Source organism: Podarcis muralis, chromosome 2 (assembly GCF_964188315.1).
Source record: "Podarcis muralis chromosome 2, rPodMur119.hap1.1, whole genome shotgun sequence".
NCBI classification, from domain to species: Eukaryota; Metazoa; Chordata; class Lepidosauria; order Squamata; family Lacertidae; genus Podarcis; species Podarcis muralis.
The window spans coordinates 96335600-96359684 of record NC_135656.1 but is presented as its reverse complement, the minus strand read 5'-3'; the positions used below and the strand labels follow the sequence as shown (position 1 = coordinate 96359684).

The 24085-nt window shown below is 42.4% G+C and overlaps 1 protein-coding gene across 5 annotated transcripts in view; it reads left to right on the top strand.

The window, feature by feature from the left end:
• Positions 1-24085, top strand: part of MITF (melanocyte inducing transcription factor) — a 134375-nt gene that overhangs the window by 64391 nt on the left and 45899 nt on the right. For 2 of the 5 annotated variants that reach the window (XM_028719412.2, XM_077925041.1), the window contains exon 2: positions 21462-21708. In XM_028719412.2, coding sequence (XP_028575245.2) covers positions 21462-21708 — 247 coding nt within the window. Of the gene's footprint in view, positions 1-5990; positions 6244-21461; positions 21709-24085 lie in introns of all 5 variants that reach the window. The other 3 variants (XM_077925043.1, XM_028719413.2, XM_028719411.2) reach the window with 3 other exon arrangements.

The following is a 24085-nucleotide window of genomic DNA, read 5'->3' as shown; positions in this document are numbered from 1 at the left end:
GACATGAATGTGCCTAGCCGTTTCCTCTCCTCATGGACAAGGAGATGGCTTCAGACATGTGCTCCCTCCCCATGTACACAGCTCTGATAGTTTAGTCCTTTCCACAAGCATTTGAATTAATTCTTAGAATATACCAAATCAGACCATTGGTCCATTTAACTCAGTATTGAAGGCTCTCCAGGGTTTCAGCCAGGACTCTTTCCCAGCCTTACCTGGCTATAGCAAAGATCGAACCCGGTGCCTCCTGCATGCAGAGCAGATATCACTGAGCCTACAGCCTTGTCCATGATCTTACCAAGACTTTTGCTCAGTGACTTTTCTGTAGAGGGGAAGTAAAGTGTCACATGAACTTAAATACTTCAGTAGTACCCATTGCAGAAGTTAAAAATCTTTTGTCAGGATAACTTTTATCAAAATGCATTAGGACCCCAAGCTTTTTCTTAACTTTTTTTTGGGGGGGGGGAAGGTCACTCTTTTGGCTTATTTTGATGCTATCCCCCTCCCCCTTTTTTGTATTTCAGTGTAATGCATAATACCCTTTATCACACCACCACCAGAAGATGCCCCTAGGAATATCTGACGCAGGCATAAATATCTCACCAGGGCTGGGCGTTCCTGGAGGCATCCATTTCTTGGCATGCATGGGAACTCTCTAAGTCATCAGGAGCTTCCACATGAAAAGCAGCACTGTACATTGAATTCCCTCCCACAGGCTGGGATCAGTGCCGGATTTACATATAAGCTAAACAAGCTATAGCTTAGGGCACCACTCTCTTGGGGGCCCCCCAAAAGTTTAAAGGGGGGGGAACTGGATGTACCTTTCCAAAATATAAGATAAAAAACAAATAAAAGCCCCCCTACATGCAGCAACAATGTTTTGTGTTGTGTAGGCTCCTATGATGTAAGTAATGGGCCCCCAATCATTTTAAGTTAGAGCTTAATAATTATTTCACTATTAGTATACTTGCGCTGGTCCATGGGGCCATGAAGAGTCGGACACGACTAAACGACTAAACATCAATTAATATACTTCTTCTTAATTGTATTTCAGTTCAAAAATTACTTTGATAAAATACATACAGTATTCTCTTATGGGTAGGCTTTAGATACCTATTAGGTCCATAAATGTAGCATATATTCAACACAAAAAACAGCGACAATTTGTTGTTGACAAAGGACAGCTGGACATATAAAGGGCCCCATTACCTTCAGTATCTTAAGGCCTCATCAAACCTTAATCCGGCCCTGGCTGGGATGCAAGCAATGGGGTGGGGGGGGGGGGACCCTAGCCTTCACATATTAAGATAATATTTTTTTGTTTTGTTTTAGACCAAATTTTTTAGTTGCAATATAAATCAAGTGTATGGTATATTTCCTCTTCCTCCGTCCGACTGTTGTTTTTCAAGACTTTATTGCCTGCTAAAAATACTCCTATTATCATTCTTGTATAATTCAAACTAGGTACATGATATGCTAGCGGGACAGAACGCCCGCTAGCAAGATGCAAAGACGCTCTCCCTTTCTCCTCCTCCTCCTCCAAAGGTCGCAAGTCACAGCTGCCCTCTTGGCGATTTACGTAGCAGCTAACGCAAATTCGCCACGGCTCTGGCAAAGCTATATAAGGGGGAACAATTTCTCCAGTGTTTAGGCCACAAAAAGGCTTTTCATCATTGCCATATGTGAATTGTTCCAACTAGGCCTCTCTTTTTAAAAACAACTAAAGAAGTAAAAACAATTCCGTGTAGACTGTTACACTCCGCCCCGGAGGGAAGCAGGAGAAGGCTCATTGAAATCCATCATTTTCAGACCCCTTCCCCCACCCCCTTTGGAAACCAAGTGACAAAAAGCATATTTAGATCCATCATGTGGCTCCTGCAGTAGTAGCAACACTGGTTTTGCAACTTAACTAAACCGGTTGAACTACCACCATTGTGGATAGCGTTGGCTGAAAGGCTGCGCTGGTTCCTTCATCGTGGGAAAAGGAGAGGTGTTGGGAAGCGCTACTGCTCAGCCTAGAGGGCATCATTTGCGCTCACGTGGAAATGGCCTTTAGACTTCCGTCTAATGTTATCGCAAATATCCAAATGATGTGTCGTAAGCACTCCGAGTTAGGTAAGCTATGAGGCTCCCACTTGTAGGGGAATCTGTAGCCCTCCAGAAGCTCTGGGATCACAACTCCCATCATTCCTCATCCCCGTGCTGGGGATGATGGGAGTTGGGACTCCAGTAATGTCGGTGGAGGAGGCACAATTTCCTCACCACTGCTTTAAAGATTAGATTGCCACAGTAGCCCGCCCAGCTCTGAAGGGTGTGGTGTCCCCAAACTGTACTTTGAGGCTAGAAAGAGATTTCCAACTATCAAAGTATTTTGTTACAGCCCTCTCTGTTCATTTACAGTAATCAAGGAGGCAATACCACAATTCCTCTAAAAATAAAAATTAAAACAGGCCAGGCACTGGACTGCTAGTTGATGCTGTTCAATGATCCAGTCCGATTAGATAGCCGCTCATTTCGTATGAACCAAGAGCCCTTACTTTCGCCTTAGAGAATTTTTGGAGCATGCAGAGCAAAAGTTTCTGATAGCCCAGTGGAAATTTCAGTAGCCTTTGCTATGTATGCCCAATGAAAATGGTCAGTTGTGTTTCAGTAACAGGGCAAACACCCAGTGCTTTTAATGATGATGTTGACGACGACGACAACGATGTTTAGGGGTACTCTTATTTTCCTACTCATATTGAAATACTGCCCCTCAATGAGGCCAAACTTAGATTCACAAAAAAATTAGGGGTATGCGTACCCCTGGGTACCTCCAGGCTCCTGCAGTAGTAGCAGTAACACTGGTTTTGCAGGAAAAAAGCACTGAGTGCACCCATGATCAAACTTCTCAACCTTGTTTTAACTTTAAGCTTCAGGGAACTTTGATTCTGGACCAAATCTGTGGCACTGGGGAGAAAGGCATTTTCTAACCTTTTCCTGATTGAAATTGCCTTCTGGAAAAGCTGTCATTAGCAGGGGGTAAATGAGAATCCTGATGCCAGTACCTGACTTGTTTTGCCTAGCCACAGTTTCAGAGAAGCAGTTTCAATTTGTACCCACTTCCCTGTTTGCAGTGTCCATACAGAGTTGCATATGTTTGAGTAAACATGAGCAGGCTCGCTGTAACTGATTTATTGTGGTGTGGACTTTCCTATTTTTGTGGACTGTGTGCATTGTGCTAAGGATGGGTTTGCGTGTGCGTGTATTGATACAGATATATAGATACTCGGTTGGAAACGCAGTGGAAGATAAAACAAACGACACATTTCTTAAAAATTTAAGATAACAGCAATCCAAAAATGTATTCTAACAGCTGTAGTAATAAATGCATGATGTAACCGTTTGCTGAAAACATCAAAGTATGAATGAAAGAGAATGGCTGTAAAAAACCCAATGGATGCTAATTGCTTTGAAGAGAACAGTACTACTCTCAATGAGTCAATATAATCTCTGCAACAGAATGTGAAAAGTTCTAATTTTGAGTGGGCCTCTGAGGCTTTAAGGCCCTTGTACTCCAAGACAAATCTATACTTTCTTTCCTGGTGATATTTCCATTATTGGTCATTTCTGATTTGCGCAGAGCTAAATTGGCAATATAGAATATAAACAGTGACATATAAAATGATGTTAAATTTCTGGCTAAAAAAGCTTTTTTAGTGCGGCTTGCTGTTCTGTTCACGTAGCCTTTGAGTAAATGGACAATCACTCTTGGAAAAATGCTTCCTTCCTCCCTAGCAGTGACATTAGGCTTTTCTGAACTGTACGTAAAAACTATGGGGAGGACGTTTGCTTTAAAAAAGGCCTTTGAAGCAGAGATTGTATGATGTATCCCTTCAGATGGAATGAGCGACCACATCGGTTTATGAAACAGCACCATTGTTTGAGAATTTCCTTTGCATTAAAAAAATGATAACCTTGTTATTTTAAGGACTTGCATAAATTAAAAGACAGGGTGGCCTTTACTAAAGCTCATTTAATTCTGATGCATTCAGTTGTTTTAGCAAGGAATGCTCAAGAGTGTGCCATACTTTGACTGTACCTGTCCTTGTGGTTTAAACCTAGATATTGTAAATATTATAGTATCACATTCTTTATATAAGTCATCAAGAGAGCAATACTGAGTCTATACTGTTTGTGCTGGGTGAATTTTCTATTTGCAATAACCGATTAAAGGAGACAGTACTTGAGAGGACGCTGCCTGGCCAGGCAGATTCAGAAGTTTGTTTTAGTCATTCAGGCTTTATTCAGGTTTGCATACATTCATTCAGCTTCTTCCCATTTTATTTTAACATTGCATTTTAATATTTGTTAAAAGAGGAGCACTCTTTCCTTTTAAAAAGCGGCAGGCTTTGATCTGCTAGGGAAATACAGCATTTTAAGCTTATTTATGTTGTAGTTCATTTGGGTCTGAGTTAACTTCTGTTGATGCTACCCTGTGTTACTTTCATCCTGTTAGTCAAATCCCTTGTAATAAGGCTGTTTTACAACCAGATTCTTCTCCGTCCTCCTCCAGCCATGACAACACTTCTCCCCCACACCAGCAAATTTAGTGTTACAGACACTAAAATGCACAAAGATAATTTGGGCTTGGCAACAGGATTATACTGTACAGATTTCTGTTTGATTATAAGGAAGTCATTTTAAAAACAGTTCTTTGAAATTTGGCAGCTCCACCTACTGAGGAAGGTTGGCTACCTCCTTGGCCTAGACTAGAAAAATAAAAGAATCGACTTCTCCCACTTTGCCAAGACCCTCCACCTGTGGGTCCCCAGATGTTGTTGGACTACAACTCCCATCATCCCTGAGCTCTGGCCTTGCTAGCTAGGGGTGATGGGAGTTGTAGTTCAACAACGTCTGGGGACCCACAGGTTGAGAAAGGCTGCTCCAGAGTATGGATTGGGGATACAAATAATTATTAATGTTTGCAAGAACTCTCAAGACTCATTAACCAACAATCAAGGGTATAGCTTAATATAGCATTTCCACAAAATGCAGTGAGATCCGCAGCCATGTCGCAATAATTGGGCTACCATAAATTAAACTGGGTTCTTAAAGCACTGCTTGCAGGCATTGTGAGAACAAAACCCCAGTGTCTTGTGTGAAAACTGTGCTGGTATCTATTTGGTCTTGCTGCACTGAAGCACAGGTGAATGCAGTAAAATGCTGACACGTGTTTTTCAGATGTTATCTCTCTTTCACCCACGTTGCTAAAGTCAATTGATTTTTAAGAAGTCCTGAGTAGTGTACGCCTAGGTGCTTCACACCTGGTGTGTCACTGTATGGTCTGGATGACTGACATTTTTGGGTCTCTTTCTTTATGGTGAGAGAGAGAGAGAGAGAGAGAGAGAGAGAGAGAGAGAGAGAGAGAGATGATGATGATGATGATGATGATGATGATGATAGAGATAGATCTCTCTCTCTCTCACTCACACACACACCCCATAAAGAATATGGTCACACACACACACACACACACACACTGGTACCTCGGGTTACAGACGCTTCAGGTTACAGACGCTTCAGGTTACAGACTCCTCTAACCCAGAAATAGTACCTCGGGTTAAGAACTTTGCTTCAGGATGAGAACAGAAATCGTGTGGCGGCAGCGGGAGGCTCCACTAGCTAAAGTGGTACCTCAGGTTAAGAACAGTTTCAGGTTAAGAACGGATCTCCAGAACAAATTAAGTTCTTAACCCGAGGTACCAGTGTGTGTGTGTGTATCACATCACCATAAAGAGACCCAAACGTATCAGTCATCCAGACCATATGGTGCTATATATTGTGCAGTAGCTCAGGAGAACAAAACAAGCAGCTGAAATAGCGTCCTGTCTTCAGCCGGATGCCTTCTCACTTCTACAAGTTCCTTCGCTTTCTCTCCCCAAGCCAACATCTCCCTCCACTGGTAAAAAGTGCGCTCTCTCTCTCTCTCTCTCTCTCTCTCTCATATTATTCAGGTAGGTGCTGGATTAAACAGGTCTGCTAATGCAGAGACACCAGGGCACCATTTCAGCACTGAGCTGTGTTGGGATTGGAGTTGCCATGGCCTTTATCAAGAGCCACCCCTAGTGACACATCCAGTGCCAGGACTTGCTTTGACTTTGACTCTTCTCCAAGGGCTTTACAGAGCACCTTAAACAGGAAGGGGGGAAAGATGGAAGCTCTTAGAATCCCGATGTTCATTCCTTGCTCCTTTCAAAGCCGCTATCTGTAAGTGACACTTCATTTGAGGGGGGCAAAGAGCTCTCTGTTTTAACATGGTGATAAGTTTATATACATATATATATGTACATACACATAAAAAAGAACATTATGAGAGATTAAACCTACTGTTGCTGCTTCAGCTTCTTGCTATCTAAAAGGCACAGCAGCTGTGTCTGCCTGAGCAAGATAATGATAATAACTTAAAATGCGGAGAACAGATAAGTGATATATCTTTTTCGTGGCTTTCTTGTTGTTAAAGTAATATGAATTTACAGCCCAGACAAAATACTGAATTTGAAACACATTGTGGACTTTCTGGTGTCAAATGCATCTCCTAAAGGAGTTGTGTGAATATATATTTTCTGGATGAGGAAGACTACAGAATAATACGGTTTTATTTTTAATTTGAGATATTTTTAGCTGCAAAAACCTTTTTTCTTAAAAAACACACACCCAAAATTGCAGTTGGCATTGCTTTGTTGCAGTTAACATATCTCTTACCACTGGTGTAACAGACAAAAAGTAAAGCAGTGGCACATTTCATTATGAGGTTTGGAAGCAGAGGCGTCTCAGACTCTTAGGGTCTGATCTTCGGGGCTCTCTGTCCAGTGCTGCTCTTGAACCACCTTTTGTGGTTCAAGAAATAAACTTCTGAGTGGTAGCTCAATGTACGGGGCTGTAAAAACAGTGGGGGAAACAGCAAAGTTGTTGGTGGATTGCTTACCAGTCAGTAGGAAAGTAATCTCCTACAGGTCTGGCTAGTAGGAATTTTTCAGCGGTTGCTTGTTGTTCACCTCTTGGGTGATACGTATCCCACCAGTCCCGAAAAGAGAATGAAGCATTGAAGCAAATCAACCTGCAGTCTTTTATTGAATAGCGACTCGGGCAAAAAACAAACCAAACCCACACCTCCAGAGTTTAATAATTATTTAGTGAACATTCTTGGGTCATGAGGAAGGTTCTCATTAGAGTAGCAAAAGCTTTATTGCTTAGCAGCTTGTGAAGGTGTGTTTTGAAGGCAGGAAGGAGGGGAAATGGAAAAATACTAAATGCTTGCAATTGTTTAGCAGATGGTAGATTATTTTATTTTTTTTAAAAAAAAAATAGCTTTAAATGCCACGGGAGCATTCACAGGGTGTTGTGAGTGTGTGACTGTGCATGCACATATAAACACACTGGTTGGTTACACAAACTGGATTCGTGACCAACTGATACATTGGCACCCTGTTTGCAAAATTTAACAATTCCAAAGTACAGGTGCTCTTTCACTTATGCAAGATTAAATGTGCTGCCTTCAGCTGTACTTGAGGGTCGATTTCAAAAAATTCCGCTGGAAACATACATTTGTGCCATGTGTAGGTGGCAGTACTGAATCAGTAGCTCGTGTGCTTCTAGCTTGCGCTCCTTCTAAATATTCGAGGAGTGAGGTTATTACCGCTCTACACACATATAAAAAAAGCTGTGAAAATGCTTTTTTTATAAAAGGTTTTGAAAAAATACATTGAATTTGGCATAGCGCACTATCGCCATCTGGTGTCACATTTGTATGATTGCACATTACAACACATTTAAAACTTTAATTTGTAGCTGTATAGTCACAGGTCGCTCAACCATTGCTCCTGTGTTCTTCTATCGAGATAATCAGGTGACAGCAAAAACTGCAAAAAGGGGGGGATTAGAACCTCTGGAATGTATTTTGTATAGTTAAGTTTTTACCTCCATCTTCAGTACATTTTTATTTTATTTTATTTTATTTTATTTTATTGCTATGGCTAGTGGCTGATGCAAATAAAGATTCTTCTGATTCTGGTCAATGGTTCAAAGTTGGCTTGTCTTGAAACTGGAGAGAGTTTGTCTCAGGTCAATATTCTAGGACTGGATGACACACCAAGGTGATATGTCAGAGCAGAACCCTCCAGAGCAGATTTAGTGGGTGGAGAGGTGAGGAAAAGAGCACTGTTGCGCAAGCAGATCTCATTCTGTGCATGCAACAATGATAGAATTGTAGAAAACGTGTTCTCCCTAGCAGAGAGCGCATGTTGCGGTGGGGGATACAAGCCACCCCATTGTTGCTGGGCAGATTTGTGGAGGGATCCAAGCAGTGAATTGGTTAATCGGGTCGCTGAGGAGAACTGCTTGTGGCCAATTTTGAAGGCGGGGTCAGGGGTTTTAAATACTGGTCGCCCAACTTTGAGCGTTCTCTTGGCTGCTTGCACCGGATCACCCGCCCACCCTCTCTGTATTGGGGGGGTTGTTCGCTTGACCTTGCTATGCCTGTCATGGGGTCGTCTGCTTTGAGGCAGGGGCCTGGCCTGGTAGGAATTTGTCCATTTGGCTGATTGGCTGGTGCCATTTGGTTTTGCCTACTGCGTAGCAAATCGTCACAACTTGTAAGGTTGGCGGTTAGGCATTGGTTCAAATTGGTTGGTGGAGGGGTAAGTACCTACCCCTCCAATGGTGGTGCGGAAAGGGAATTCCGTTAAAGGAATCCAGGGGCTTGCCATTCTTTTCGTCCTTGTCCCTGGCATCGGACTTGGGCCGTGCAAGCCACCAGGAGCATGAGGGTGAGAAGTGAGGGACTGAGGCCCAGCTTCATTTTCTCCCCAAAATTTGTTACCCTGACTGGCTTTCGCTGGAATCTGGAAGTCCAGTCCTGTCCCCTGGGCAAGGACAGATAGTTGGAACCAATGCCTAAGCAACCACTCACTTGGATGTATTTAAATAAAGTTGTGGCCAAAATCGTGCCAAAAACCCAAACCAAAATTGATGTGTGATGTGTGAGTTATTGGGGGGTGGCTTGGGGACCTCGACACACAAAGCAAGATCACAGCTAAATGGCAGGTGACCATTCAACTCTCCAGTGAAGGAGAGTTTGACACCTTCTGAGATATTCTATTCCACTGTTGAACAGCTCTTACTGTCAGAAAGGTCTTCCTAATATTTAGTTTCCCAGTACGTTTCCGAGCACAATTCAAAGTGTTGGTGCTGACCTTTAAAGCCCTAAATGGCCTTGGTCAGGTATACCTGAAGGAGCGTCTCCACCCCCATCGTTCTGCCCGGACACTGAGGTCCAGTGCCAAGGGCCTTCTGGCGGTTCCCTCGCTGCGAGAAGCCAGGTTACAGGGAACCAGGCAGAGGGCCTTCTTGGTAGTGGCACCTGCCCTGTGGAATGCCCTTACACCAGATGTCAAAGAGAAGAACAACTACCAGACTTTCAGAAGACATCTGAAGGCAGCCCTGTTTAGGGAAGCTTTTAATATTTAATAGATTATTGTATTTTAATATTCTGTTGGAAGCCGCCCAGAGTGGCTGGGGAAATTACTACTACTATAGTTGGAATCTCCTTTCATGTAATTTGAATCCATTGGCTTGGGTCCTACCCTCTGGTGGAGGAGGAGACAAGCTTGCACTGTCTTCCATGTGACAACCCTTTAGATATTTGAAGATGGCTAACATATCACTTCAGTCTGCTCTTCTCCATGCTAATCATGCCCAACTCCCTCAACCGTTCTTCTTAAGGCTTGGTTGGTTTCTAGACCCTTGATCATCTTGGTTGCCCTCTTCTGTACACGTTCTAGCTTTTCAATATCCTTCTTAAACTGTGGTGCCCAGAACTGAACACAGTAGTCCAGGTGTGGTCTGACCAAGACAGAAGACAGCGAAATAAGCCTAGAATAACATAAATTTTTAATTTTTGCTGCGGCATCACACTGTTGATTCATACTAAGCTTGTTGAATTCTGTTCAAAGTTCTTTCAGTGTGAAACTATTCTCTCCAATTGGAATCTATTAAAACTAGCATATAAAATGTACAAGCCCACATGAATGCTCTTCTGTCAACTTCATGGCATGAAACAAAATTCAGCAAAAATTTCCTGCTGCTAGAGATGACCTCTTGTTTGTCATAAGCAGCCTAGCAAGTGACTATTTACACATGAGCTCATTTTCATGTTTTGGGGAAACAGATGGGTTGTAACATGCTAAACATAATAAAATGTATCACTACTAACTAGGGATGGATCAGTCTTAAGTGCATCTCTTTTTGTATCAGTTTGCAATTTATTTCTTTTTAAAAAGTGAAGATTCATCAGCAGTTTAGTACAGATTTCTCTGAATACACACACAAACACACATTTTTGCATATAGCTTTTCTTGATGTGCACATTTTTTGCAAGCAATTTCTTTCAACATTTATGTCATTTTCACTATTACAGTGGTGCCCCACAAGACGAATGCCTCGCAAGACGAAAAACTCGCTAGACGAAAGGGTTTTTCGTTTTTTGAGGTGCTTCGCAAGACGAATTTCCCTATGGGCTTGCTTCGCAAGATGAAAACGTCTTGCGAGTTCTTGCGAGTTTGTTTCCTTTTTCTTAAAGCCACTAAGCCGTTAATAGCCGCTAATCCGCTAATAGCCGTGCTTCGCAAGACGAAAAAACCGCAAGACGAAGAGACTCGCGGAACGGATTAATTTCGTCTTGCGAGGCACCACTGTATGTGCATTTTTATGCAGAGTTTTCACATATGGCTACATATTTTTGTACACATTTTTGACTTGGAGAGCCGCGCAACAAAAGCTGGAAGACCGTGAATATAGAAGGGATAGCTGTGTTTCATTTCACATAGTGTTTGGGTAGGTGAGGTTCGCATTTAAATCCTAAACAAAACAAAGTCCTCCTTCACCCCTAGTACCAACCACTCAAATGAGATGAAGGATGCAGACCTGTACATGAAGGGCACATTGTTTTGATCTATCCTTTTCAAAAGAAATACCCTGTCCATCACTTGCACATCACAAATCATTATTTTTTTTTTTAAACTAAGAGAAGCCGCAAAGCATCTTGATTCCTGGCCCTTAATCTCTAAAATGAAAGTCTTGTTATACATGCCAGTCCTGTGTGTTATATACTCAGGTCTGGGTGATTTTTGCCTTAAAGTCTATCTGAGTAGAAATAACAGTTGGATTTCCTTGTTGCTGTCTCATTGCAATTCTGCGAAAACTTTATCCCGGCACGGAAGTTGAGGCTTGTGATTTTTTATCCTAACTGTTGAGGCTTTCCAGAGCATCTGGGTTATTCTATCAGGTGTTTTGATCCTATATTCTGTGGGACGCTTGCAGTGCAGCAGCTATTATCAATAGTGCATGTATTTATCAATCCGTGTATAAAAACAATTTTTGGCAGGTTTATTGTTCTATCCGTGGTAGCAAAGGACAAGGTTGAATGCAAAGTTGTTGTTTTCTAAATGGCTCTAGTTTAGATCATGCCAGCTAACAGGACAGTTGAATCCAGTTTCAGTACAGCCTGCAATCAATTGTTAAGTTTAGGAATGAAGCACAAAACTTTACAATAGATATAAGAAGAAAAACACTGGCGTGTGTTATTGTGTACTGTCGACTACAAATGTATTGACTCTTCTAAACTGCTTCCATTATTATGTTTTACAGGGTATTCCATGGGTATTCCAACAGTAGACACTAGTAATACTATTTACAGTTAGTGCACAATTTACAAATCAGGGTTTGTTACATTTCTGGTTTAAAGGGGCAGGAATGAATAGTAGATAATGATTCTGAAGTATTTACTTACCAGTGGGAGGACTTGCTCCTTACAACCATTTAAACGTTTATTTCTGCCACTACAAACAATGAAACAATGCAACACTATTAAAGGGTTATAATTTCATGCAGAAACAAGCTAGCGATCCATTTATTAAGAAGGATTCCAGGCTGAACATATGGGAAGCCACTTTATACAGAGTCAGACCATTGGGCCATATAGCTTGGTGCTGTATTGCCTATAGTGATTAAGGTTTCCATATTTCAGAAAGTGAAAATACAGTGGTACCTTAGGTTAAGAACTTAATTAGTTCTGGAGGTCCATTCTTAACCTGAAACTGGTAACCTGAGGTACCACTTTAGCTAATGGGGCCTCCTGCTGCCACTGCGCCGCCACCGCACGATTGCTGTTTTCAACCTGAAGCAAAGTTCTTAATCCGAGGTACTATTTCTGGGTTAGCAGAGTATGTAACCTGAAGCGTCTGTAACCTGAAGTGTCTGTAACCCGAGGTATCACTGTACGGACAGAAAAGTCGTTGAGCTTTTTTAAGTAAAGTGGTTCCCCTCCCCCCCCAAAAAAAATGAGTTTTAGAGGCCCTCCCCCATCACAAAAATCTCCACAGACAACATTTCCTGACATTAAAGGGGTTCCTGCCCAGATGCAGTTCCCAATGGCGTATGGCAACCCCAATAGTGGCACTGGCTCTCTGGGATTTCAGATGGGCAATACTCCCCGATATACCTTAGAGATACAGCACTAGCAGCAGCAGTCAACAGCCCATTGCCTGGCCAAACCAGCTGCCTCCCAGAGATGCTCTCCAACACCTCCCTTTCTAGAGTGAGCCAAGAGGCAGGGAAGTTAAGGCACAGGACCACACTGCCACAGCTGCTGTTACTGCCAAAAAGTGGGATTGGGGGGGGGGAGAGGAGGCTGCAACTGTTGCTAAAAGCGAAGAGAGAGAGAAGCAAACCAAACGGGGAAAGGAGGGGACGCTGCTGCAACCATCGTGAAGAAGAGGAGGGGTGGCAGAGTTGAAGGCAACCAAAGTTCTACACCGTGTGATTAGATCTGGGACCTTCTCTTGCCCCTGCCCGCCCCATGGCCCTGCGAAGTTACCAGGGGTTGTGTCAGGGGCATTCTGCATTCAAAGCATATGGTCTACCCCTGAGTGGTGGCCCTTCTAATCTCAGTGCAGTTATTGGGAAGACATATCCATGGAGGTGGGCATCTGATAATGTTTTTGGAAAGCAACATCAGTGGAAATTTGCCCTAGATCCATCCTTCCTTCCAAATTACTCATTAGAAAAACACAGTTTGGAAAGAGCAATTCTGAACACATTCAAGGAGGGGAGATTTAAGCAGTCTCTCCCAAATCTTCCTTCCTCTGCTCAGGCTTGCAGAATGCTCAAGCTCCTCTTGCTTAAGGAGGAAAGTGGAGAAACGAATTATAGCGCTCCCATCTTATCATTGGGTAGTTTGATCCCTGTGTCCTCATATGGATTCCTTCATTCACAAAATAGATTGTTTATATGATGCAGAAGGTTTAATCAACCCTAAACAAATTCAAATTGGTTGGATTTAACTGCATTCAACTATGCCATAGTTTTTCACTGGGAAATAGTATGAACTCCTAATTTTACCTGGATTGCACCCTCTCTCTGTGTGTGGACTGTGTGTAACCGCAGCCCCTTTCCATCCCAACAAATATGAATCAGTTAGCAGATACATTAAAAGTTTTTTTACTTCACTTACCACTGGACTTCTTAGACAGCTGCCTTTAATCAGAAGATTATGAAGGCCGTGTTATGCTGTTCCCAGACACTTAAAACATTTGACTGGTGTCTCATCTTGGCTGAATAATGCTGCTTCATTAATTTTAGTGAGAGGGGTGCATTGCTCAGCTCTTGAAAGCTCTGTTATTACTAGTTCAACTTGCCCTGCACCATCAGTTCACCATTTTGTCCTCCTCTTACCTTTAGTAAAACAGCAGTGACTAAACACTCAGGCAGAATTTACCGTACCTTAAGTGGTGTTTGATAAGTTGCTTACCTGAGAAAACCCCCAACAGAGTTCAGTTGAAGGCACCATATTGATGTCTACTAGGTAGCTGAGATACGTTCTTTCAGTATGAGGTACAGCAGGAGAACCATCACTTTATTTGTCCCATTCAAGGCTCTGTCCTCGATCTTTTGCACGTGAAGATGAACAGGGCTTCCAGGATTCAGCTGTGCTGGTGCACCAGGCTTTCAGAACAGAACCCTTCCCCAGTGCCATTTGTTTGACTAGGAATCAGTGGTTCATATTTTCCTGTTGCTTGTTTGAAGCATAAATGGCAAAAGCTTTGGGAACTCGAAGCAGTAGCCTGAAGATTAGCTTTAGATTGGCTGGATATTGGGGGGGGGGGGGTAGAGAGGAACAGAAGGGCGCATTTTAATCCTTTCATCCCTTCACATTCCAAACTAATCTAGTTCTTTCTTACACTACATGTAACAATAGACATCTCTAGAGCGCATCAACCAAATAGGTTAACACACACACACAAAACCAAACCCTGCAAGCAACCCAGAGATAAATCTTCCTTAGTGAAAGCTTTTGGCTTTTGTTCAGAGCTAGGAATGCTCAGACCTGTACTTTTTGGGGAGCAGGATGTTTACATTAATGTGTCCTATGACAGACTTGCTTTCTTGTAACCGTGGCTGGAAGGTTTAAGAACTTCAAGAGTTCACAACTGTATGCATTTTAATTTACTCAGACTTTTTCTCTCTTTCTTTTTGACTAACTTGAAGGCCGCAATATAACCCCCAGATGGAAGGGAAAGTGAGGGGAATATGTAATTGCAGAATAGTTACTTTTAGAACAACCTGCCACCCCAATAATTGTTTATTCCTAGGGCACATTATATACTTTTAAAAGAAGCAGACAGATCTTTTAGTGGTGCAATGCAGTATTTCCCAAGGTTCATCATTGCTTCTTGTCTTTTGTCCCCAACCCACCCAGTTTAGCCAGTAGTAGGTGCCATAGATCAGCATAATACTGTGGTGTTACTAGAATGCTTAATGTCAGAGGGTTTGATTGACATGAGAGTCCCAAGCAAAGGCCAAGCTCTGCCAGTTCCCTAGCAAACCTCTTACTGCTATGGCTTTCTTTATCCAAATATTGGCAAAAGGTTCGATGTGTAATGCAGATGGCATTTTTTTTTATAATTGATCTATTAATTTCAAACTTAAAGGTTCTATTTTTTTTTTCTGGCCAGGAGATTATACAATGCGAGTGTGCAGCTTTTATTAGGACATATGAATACAGTCCTGGTTTATGCGAATCTGTTTTGCTTGCCAAAGGAGGCCTGGCTTGAACCGGGAATGTTTTAGCCCAAAATTAATTTTTGAGGTGGGTGGAGCAGTGCCGGGGGGACTGTTGGCAGTAGCTGGAAAATGGAATGGGAACGGAATGTCTCTCCACTTTGGAGTTTCACACCTAATGAATGCTCTTTATGCCCGCGTGGTAACGGAATACTCCACATTATGTGCATGAATAAAAGCAACATTATGCTTATCTCAAATTCTGTCTGTGCTAAATCTGTTTCTGGCTCTTTCCTTACTACCAAAGATGAGCAGAACATTTTATAATCAACTTAGTCTCTCCCCGGTTGCCAGTTTACTCTCCAGGTCTGTGATTTTGATGATGAGAGGCATGTGTGCTCAGGCACATGCACTTATGTGTGTTAAAACAGTTGCATAATACAGCCTTTTGCATGCACGGAAGATCTTGAAATAAGTGCAACCTCCAGTCAAAATACAAGGTCCTAAGAATGTGTTGCAACCTGATGCCCTGGTTTAGCATATGTCTGTCTGACTATCTAGAGCTTTTTAAATTTTTTAGTCCTGGAGGCTTCAGGCGGCGCTTTAAGTACAGTTGGCCCGCCACTTATGCGAGGGTTTGGTTCTGGGGCTCTGTGCACAAAAGCAAAATAGTGGGACACCCCCCCTCCCCACAAGGTGAAGGGCTGTGTATTGGGCTCGGGAAAGGTTGTGGGACACACCCAGAGCCCTTGCACCTCCTTCCCAGAGCCCTGTAAGCAAGGAAAACCCAATGGGTGTGCAGGTAGAACCCTAAAATTGTAGAGTTGGGAGGTATCTAGTCCCCACCCACCTGTCTCGGTTTCTTCAGCCACTCTGGGCAGCTTACAGCATATATTAAACGTAAAGGTAAAGGGACCCCTGACCATAAGGTCCAGTTGCGGATTACTCTGGGGTTGCGGCGCTCATCTCGCTTTACTGGCCGAGGGAGCTGGCGTACAGCTTCTGGGTCATGTGGCCAGCATGACTAAGCCGCTTCTGGCGAACCAGAGCAGCACACGGAAACACCATTTACCTTCCCGCCAGAGCGGTACCTATTTATCTACTTGCACTACGTGCTTTCGAACTGCTTGTTGTTGTTTAGTCATTTAGTCGTGTCCGACTCTTCGTGACCCCACCCACCTGTCTGGGTTTCCCCGGCCACTCTGGGCGGCTTACAGCATATATTAAAGGTAAAGGTAAAGCGCATCAAGCCAAATAAGTTAAAACAAACAAACACACACACACACACACACACACACACACACACACACACACACCTGCCCCACACATTAAGGTTGTGATCATGTATGTAAAGTGAGCGTAAGTTGTGGGCCCACCATACTACAAAACACACACTTAACAGGGAGGTTAACAATCATAAAATCTTATATGTAGAGTTAAAAACCTGAGGCCTCTTGCGCATTGATGCTTGCCGCTAATCACCAGCCTCAATAACTACAGTGCATAACTTAGTGTGTGCAGAGTATTCTGACAAATCCCAAATCCTGAACTGAAATGGGGCGCCTTTGAGGGATTCTGCGCTTGTCCAAGGTGAAGCAGGGTTGGTTCAAGGGTCCCCAGTTCTGAAATTGGTCAGGATCCATCTTCTCGGAAGGGGGCCAACACACCTTCAATTTCAATACCATTCTGCTGAAGTTATAGATGCTTCTTTTATGTATTTATTCATTAAAATATGTCTAGCAAAATAATTTTGGGCTTATTTGTGTGGCAGGCTGTCAGGGCTATTATGTCTGTAAATTCCATCCAGTTCTGTGAAAAAGGGGGTGGGGGGGGGAGACGGGAAGTTGCAGCTGCCCCCCCCCCCATAATACTAGTTAATGGGGTAAGTAGAAAGATTCATTTTTACAAAGCGGATTCACACACAGAACCTGATCCAAATTGGACAGCTTCTAAAAATTATTTGGACTGCAGCATACTGGTTTTTTTTAAGTGCCAGATCTGGATCCAAATGGAATCTTGGTGCCCATTCTTTCTCAGTTCTTGGAGTTTGAGCCACCAAAGGATAGCAGCACCTAATGTAGCAACCACCACCACAATGCTTTAATTGGAGCAATGATGGCACTACTTACAGCTGAAAATAATAATAATAATAATAATAATAATAATAATAATAATAATAATAATAGAATTGCATTTGGAGCTGATAACCCTTTGCTGAGGACCACTGCCCCATTGAACTTGTTGTGACTGACTTCTGTGTAAGCCTGCTTTAGGGATCATGTAGGAAAAGAGGAGACATAAGCAAGGTTCAGTTTTTGGACAAGTTTAGCTCAATCAATAAAACATGAGACTCTGAATCGCAGGGTTGTGGGTTTGAGCAGCACGTTGGGCAAAAGATCCCTGCATTTCAGGGGATGTGGTGTGATTCTATGAAAGGGCGCCGAGAGTCACCTATTCCAACCTCCTGCAATCTCAGCTAAAGCATCCATGACAGGTGGCCATCCAACCTCTGCTTAAGAACCTCTCCAATGAAGGAAAGCGTACCAACTTCCAAGGGAGTCTATTCCACTGACAGTAGAATGTGAAATCTGGTAGTATTTCCCTGCAATTTATGGAAGGGCAATTTATCTTTCTTGGGTATTCAGTTGGCACCAACCACCTAAACTTCTGTCATAGGTTTGGGAAGTGTTGAAGCTAGTTTCCATATTATTATATTTACCTTACTGTATATATTATATATTTACCTTATGGATGAATTTGAATTTAGCTTTCATAGCTAAATTCATAGCTAAATAAATGAAAGCTAAATTCAAAATGAATTTAGCTTTCATAGCGTGATATCATGCTGTTTGCCCACTAATGGGAGGAACCTGACAGCAGAATGGAGAGCAGGGCCAATTTTTACCATTGCAGCCCCCTTTCCCCCCTCTCTAAATTTGCTCTGGAGCATTCCCTAAATATGAAACTGGTTCTGATGTTACAAGTTTGCCTAGAATCTTGAATTTTCCTTTCATACTCTATGTTTAAATGTTTTGGAGGCTGTCCTTGGACAAGAGATCAGTTTATGAATCTTTCAAGGTGCAGCAGTCAAAATGTTAGATTACTGTTACAGTATTTATTTATTTAACATTTGTGTCTATCAACTTTGCAAAACTGCCTCAACGTGTCACATTCTTACAGTCTTCTGCTCCTGAAGTTGTTATATAAAACACAGATTTTTGAAAGGGACTATGGTAAGTTTTGAAATTGCTTGAGGGAGATCTTCAACTTAATTAATGGTGAACAGCTAGGCCAGCCTTTCTCAACCTTGGGCCCGCCACTGTTGTTGTACTACAGCTCCCATCTTCTCTAGCTAGCAGCTTCTCTAGCTAGCAGGACCAGTGGGCAGGGCTGATGGGAGTTGTAGTCCAACACCCAAGGTTGGGAAAGGCGATCATGCTAGATCTGTCACTTTGTAAACATTAACGTAAAATTAAGCAACACGTTTTTGTCCCCACTCCGCCCTGGGCTGGATACAAGAAGATGGTACTTGTTGGGGGATTTGTGGTACCTCGGGTTAAGTACTTAATTTGTTCCGGAGGTCCGTTCTTAGCCTGAAACTGTCCTTAACCTGAAGCACCACTTTAGCTAATGGGGCCTCCTGCTGCCGCTGCACCGCCGGAGCACGATTTCTGTTCTCATCCTGAAGCAAAGTTCTTAACCTGAGGTAATATTTCTGGGTTAGCAGAGTCTGTAACCTGAAGCGTATGTAACCTGAAGCGTATGTAACCTGAGGTACCACTGTATAGCATTCTCTGTTCTAATTCTTTCCTTTTGATGAAAATCAGTAGCTGTTTTACCTAAGGTATGAACTTTCCCACTAAAAAGTTAGGGATTCCCTGTGATGCATTGTAGGATATGAGAACACTTCGCCCTTAATTGAAAGTATTCCCTTTTCTCTGTGAGTATCACAGTCAGTGACTTCTCTTGAGCAGCTAATTAGTGCGATTATTCCGCAGCTGCATTAGTTTCACCGCAAAGGTTTTTTCTCTTGTTTTATCAAAAGGATCAGTCTCCCTGGGAATGTTTCAACCTGACAGGCCTGAAACAGCAAGATGGTCATCATTCTCCACCCCTACCCCCATCCTTTTGGGCGGCGGGATGTTGGAGGGGAAAAAAATAGTTCGGTCTGAAATGTGGGTTTAAACCTTTTTTTGGTCTTAAAATACTCACATTTCAAACTACAGGTTATTGACGTGAAGAATGAAAATACGCTTATTTAAATATGTTAATGTACAGCTCTGGCTGTTAATTGGGGAGGACGAGACTTTGCTCTGTTTGTCCATCTTTTATGCCTAGTGGGGCACTCTTAACAATTTCTGTCCCTATTTGGGGGTTTTCTCAAAACATACACAACTTTTCCCTCCTAGAAATGAATCCTAATTTGTTTTCAATAGCAAAATCTATAGGGATAGAATCCATGAAGGTCCTTAATATTACCTACCTTTACTGATAAATTTGTATGGTTCTCTGGAAGTGATTACAGTGGTACCTCGGGTTAAGAACTTAATTTGTTCTGGAGGTCTGTTCTTAACCTGAAACTGTTCTTAACCTGAGGTACCACTTTAGCTAATGGGGCCTCCTGCTGCTGCACGATTTCTGTTCTCATCCTGAGGCAAAGTTCTTAACCTATTTCTGGGTCAGCCGAGTCTGTAACCTGAAGCGTCTGTAACCTGAAAAATCTGTAACCCGAGGTCCCACTGTACTGATTAAAAGGGAACCATAAACTGAACTTCATTTTTTGCAGAGGTGGGAATGCTCACCTAATGTTCACTTCTGAAAACTCCCTTATTTAAATTTCTATTTTAATTGCATATATTATTATATATTATTATTATATTAGGCGTGGGCTGTATATCAATATTTTGTCTCTTATTGGTATGAACTCCAGACTGCAATAAAGGTTTCTCTCTCTCTCTCTCTCTCTCTCTCTCTCTCTCACACACACACACACACACACACACACACACACAAACAAACAAACAAACAAAGTCAAACCTTGGTTGTTGAACATAATCCATTCCGGAAGCCCATTCGGCTTCCAAAATTTTCGACAACTGAGGCATGGCTTCTGATTGGCTGCAGGAGCTTCCTGCACTCAAGTGGAAGCCGTGTCAGACTTTTGGCTTCCAAAAAACGTTTGGAAACCGTAACACTTACTTTCGGGTTTGCGGCGTTCAGGAGCCAAAACGTTCCAAAACAGAGGCATTTGGGAACCAAGGTTTGACTGCAGACTTAAACTCACTTTCAAGTTCAGTGAGCGAAAAGTCACCCCACAACTTCTCCCCTTGACATAAGTGGCAATCAGCTTCTTTGATTACATGCTGTGGAATCAATGTGTGGTACTGGGTTACTTCCATTTTTATATGCTTTGATGCAATATGCCAGCAGATTAAATTTAGACCAGAATACACTTGTTGCTTGTTTCCTGGAGGTTTTTTCCAGAGATTTAGGGTGAAATATTTACAATAGTCCTAGGATTGTGTTGTTGTTTAAGAAGTATCTGAAGGTCAAAAATATGCTCATGTAGATTGGCCATGACCCAGAAATACATGCAGAGTCCATGTGCACTGTGGCTTTCTCAGGCAATAACTCCCTTGCAGAATATTAATAATAAAAAAGCAGTTTCCATGTTTGTCATTTTATCAGCTGTGAGGGTGCATTTCTGCCTCACTATATGAAATCAATCAAAACAAGGGACCCAGAATGGTAATTTAGGGTGCAGTCCTATACCCAATTTCCTTTGAAATCAAACCTTTTTTTTTTTTGGTAGTAGACATGTATAGGGATTGCACAGTTGATTTGATTGTTTTGAAACGGTTAGCTCCACCACCAGACTTTTTGACAAAAAGGAACCTTGTTCGAAAGGAGAAAAAAAGAAAACACATTTATATATGTGTGTCATGGATGCTTTAGCTGAGATTCCTGCATCGCAGAGGATTGGGCTGGATGGTTCTCAGGGTCCCTTCCAACTCTACAATTCGAATGATTCTATGAGACATGCGCCTAAACTATAGTGGTTATAAAATCATTTGAATGCTTATCACGCAGCAGTATTTAACTATGCATATCAGAGCTGTACGTTAAGTTTTGAACGATTCATTCAGAGTTGAACTTGAAAGGGAAAGGTATGAATTTTACATAACCAGGCTGCTAAGACCCACTGACCGAGCAACTAGTTAAAAATCTCAGCCCTTGCTATGTATGCTTTGACAAAGATTCCCTTCCCCTGGCGCATGTGCTCCCCCCCCCCCCAGTGCAAGTCTACCGAGTCCAGCCAATGCAATTGATGAGTAATGGAACTATCTGTGTCTTCTGGTCTTTCCCCCCAGCAGCTCTGAGCACCCTGGAGCTTCGAAGCCCCCGCTAAGCTCCTCCAGTATGACATCACGGATTTTGCTACGACAGCAGCTCATGCGTGAGCAGATGCAGGAGCAGGAGCGGCGAGAGCAGCAACAGAAACAGCAAGCAGCCCAGTTCATGCAGCAGAGAGTGGCGCTGAGTCAGACACCAGCCATCAACGTCAGCCTCCCAGCCAGTCTCCCTCCTGCTACTCAAGTGCCAATGGAAGTCCTCAAGGTATGTGAAGTTTCCAACGTGGGGCTCTGGAGCTCCATTAAGAAGGTTGTCTCTCTCTATACAATTAGCATGAGTGTTTCTAAAAGTGGTTCACCTATAACAGTGTGATCAATTTCATCGCCCGTCCCCTTTTTGCAGCTGCTGTGCTTTTCCCCAGGTAAGTCTAACCAGGGCCGGGAAATGAAAGCTACGTTTTAGAAAAAGAAAAGCATTTAAGAACAAAAAGGAGGGTGAGTTTTTCTTCAGTTGAAAAAATGGATGTGAAACACACTGTTTTAAAAACTGCCCCCCAAATTTCAGACATTTAAAAAAGAAGGACTTACCCGAATTCTTGCATTTTCAGATTTCCTGGTTTCTGTGCAATAAGCATTAAGAAAAAATACCGGCGAATAGCTTTGTTCAGAAACTTAGGAAAGATCCTGCACAAAGGATTGTTTCAGAAAGCCTTAATCTGGAATACGGTCTTTTGCTGTTTGCCACTAGTAATCCTTTTTTGCTCAAATGACTTCATTTCTTTTTGTAGCCTTTGTGCTCTTTCCTCGTCCAGTGTCCTAATTACTGGGGAGAATCTGTATCTGGAACAGACAGAAATGCAGACTTCTTCACTTCACCGCAGTTGGGTTAGACCAGCTACCGCAGAGTAGCGCAATTACTTTTAAGCGACACTCAGAATTTGAAAATAATTTATGTAACTCCAAAAATTCAGAAGAGATGCTGCAATTGGGTGTTAGTTTTACCCCCCCCTGCTTTTGCACCTGCGACATAAATAAACCGTATTTTCCCCACTTAAATTGATGGTTGGGTAATTTTCACTGCTGTGTGTCCACATGTGTGCTGCAATATAGCAGTGCCTATGGCTCTCCAACAATATAGTTAATTGGGTACTTTAAAAGTAAAGCTTAGTTTGCAAATGCAGAGAGACTACTTCAGTTAAAGCAGGGGTAGGAGAACCTGTGGCTCTCCAGTTGTTACTGAAATACAACTCCCATCAGCCCCAGCAAGTATCATTAGTGGCCAAGCATGATGGGAATTGTAGTTCAGTACTATCTGGAACACACACGTTTTCCACCCCCAACTTAAAGCACATTAACAAATATTAGCAATGGCTGTTGTGGTGGCATTGGTTATGTTAGGTGGCTAAGCAAGGTCGCAGGTGAATTTGCAGGAGTCGACCCTACATGTCTTTGTAGAATTAGGTCTGAGAAGGTGGCTGCATAGGATCATATTCTTGGAACGTGAGATGTGTGGGATAAGATTTTGATGGAATGCAAGGCAAGACCATGGTCTAGAAACTGCATAGAACATATCTACTGCATCTAATACACAACCTGATCTTTTGTCTTGTTCCTTGTTGGGTGAAGCACTCTGAGAAGGTTTTGTCATCTTTTGTGAACTCGGATGAAAGTAAATGACTCCAATGAAAAGAAATGGGCATGTGGATATATGAAGCAGCCTCATTCTGAGGCAGACCTTTGCCAATTCTGCTCACTGATAGGGGGATCTGCAAAATGTGCCCCTTTTTGTAAACCAGGGATCACCAACAGGCAAACTTGGAATTTTGAGGGAATGTTGTGACTGCTCTGAAAAAATGCTGCCCCAGAGGGTGTCCATTCACAAAATGGCTACCTCCCTAATAAATTAACATAAAAAATGAAGCTGTTTTATACAGTGTCAGACCATAGGTCTACTTAGGTCAGTGTTGCACTCCACAGGGTCCCCAGAGACTAATAATAAAAATAAAAATACAAATTCAAGTCTTGCTATCCAAAATCCTTTTAACTGAAGAGGCCAGATATTGGATTGGGGACTTGTTGCATATAGGTTATGATCTTGACCATTGATTTCCATTCCATGTGTGCTCTGTATGGGCTGTGTCCGTTTCTTGTAGTGAAGTGACGGCAACTAATGACTATTTATTTATTTATGAGAATTATATGCTGCCCTTCATCAAAAGATCTCGGGGCAGTTCACAGAGTAAAATGCAGGATAAAAACAAGAAAATGAGTAAAACAAAAACAGCAAAACAATAACCCCCCTAGAGCATGAGTCTGAAATTAAAACTTTTAGAGGGTGTGAATATTTTTGTGCATAAGTGAACAACCTCAGTGCGTGAGATTTAAAGCTTTGCAGTACATTTGTTTAGAGTTGGAAAATAGTTACCATAAAGTCTTTGTGCAGAAGCTATAATTAGACGCTTTAGATTAATGTAGGTTTTAATTCTATACCGTAAAATCCTGCGGTTAATCCTTGAACTCTCTTGAATTCAGCAGGGGCCTGCCTGTCAGTTCTGATCTGAAATGGTTTGTCATCTCTTTCTCCATCAGTCTGATCTTGACTATGACAGATCTTATGCCAAAGTAGGGACTGAAAGAAATGT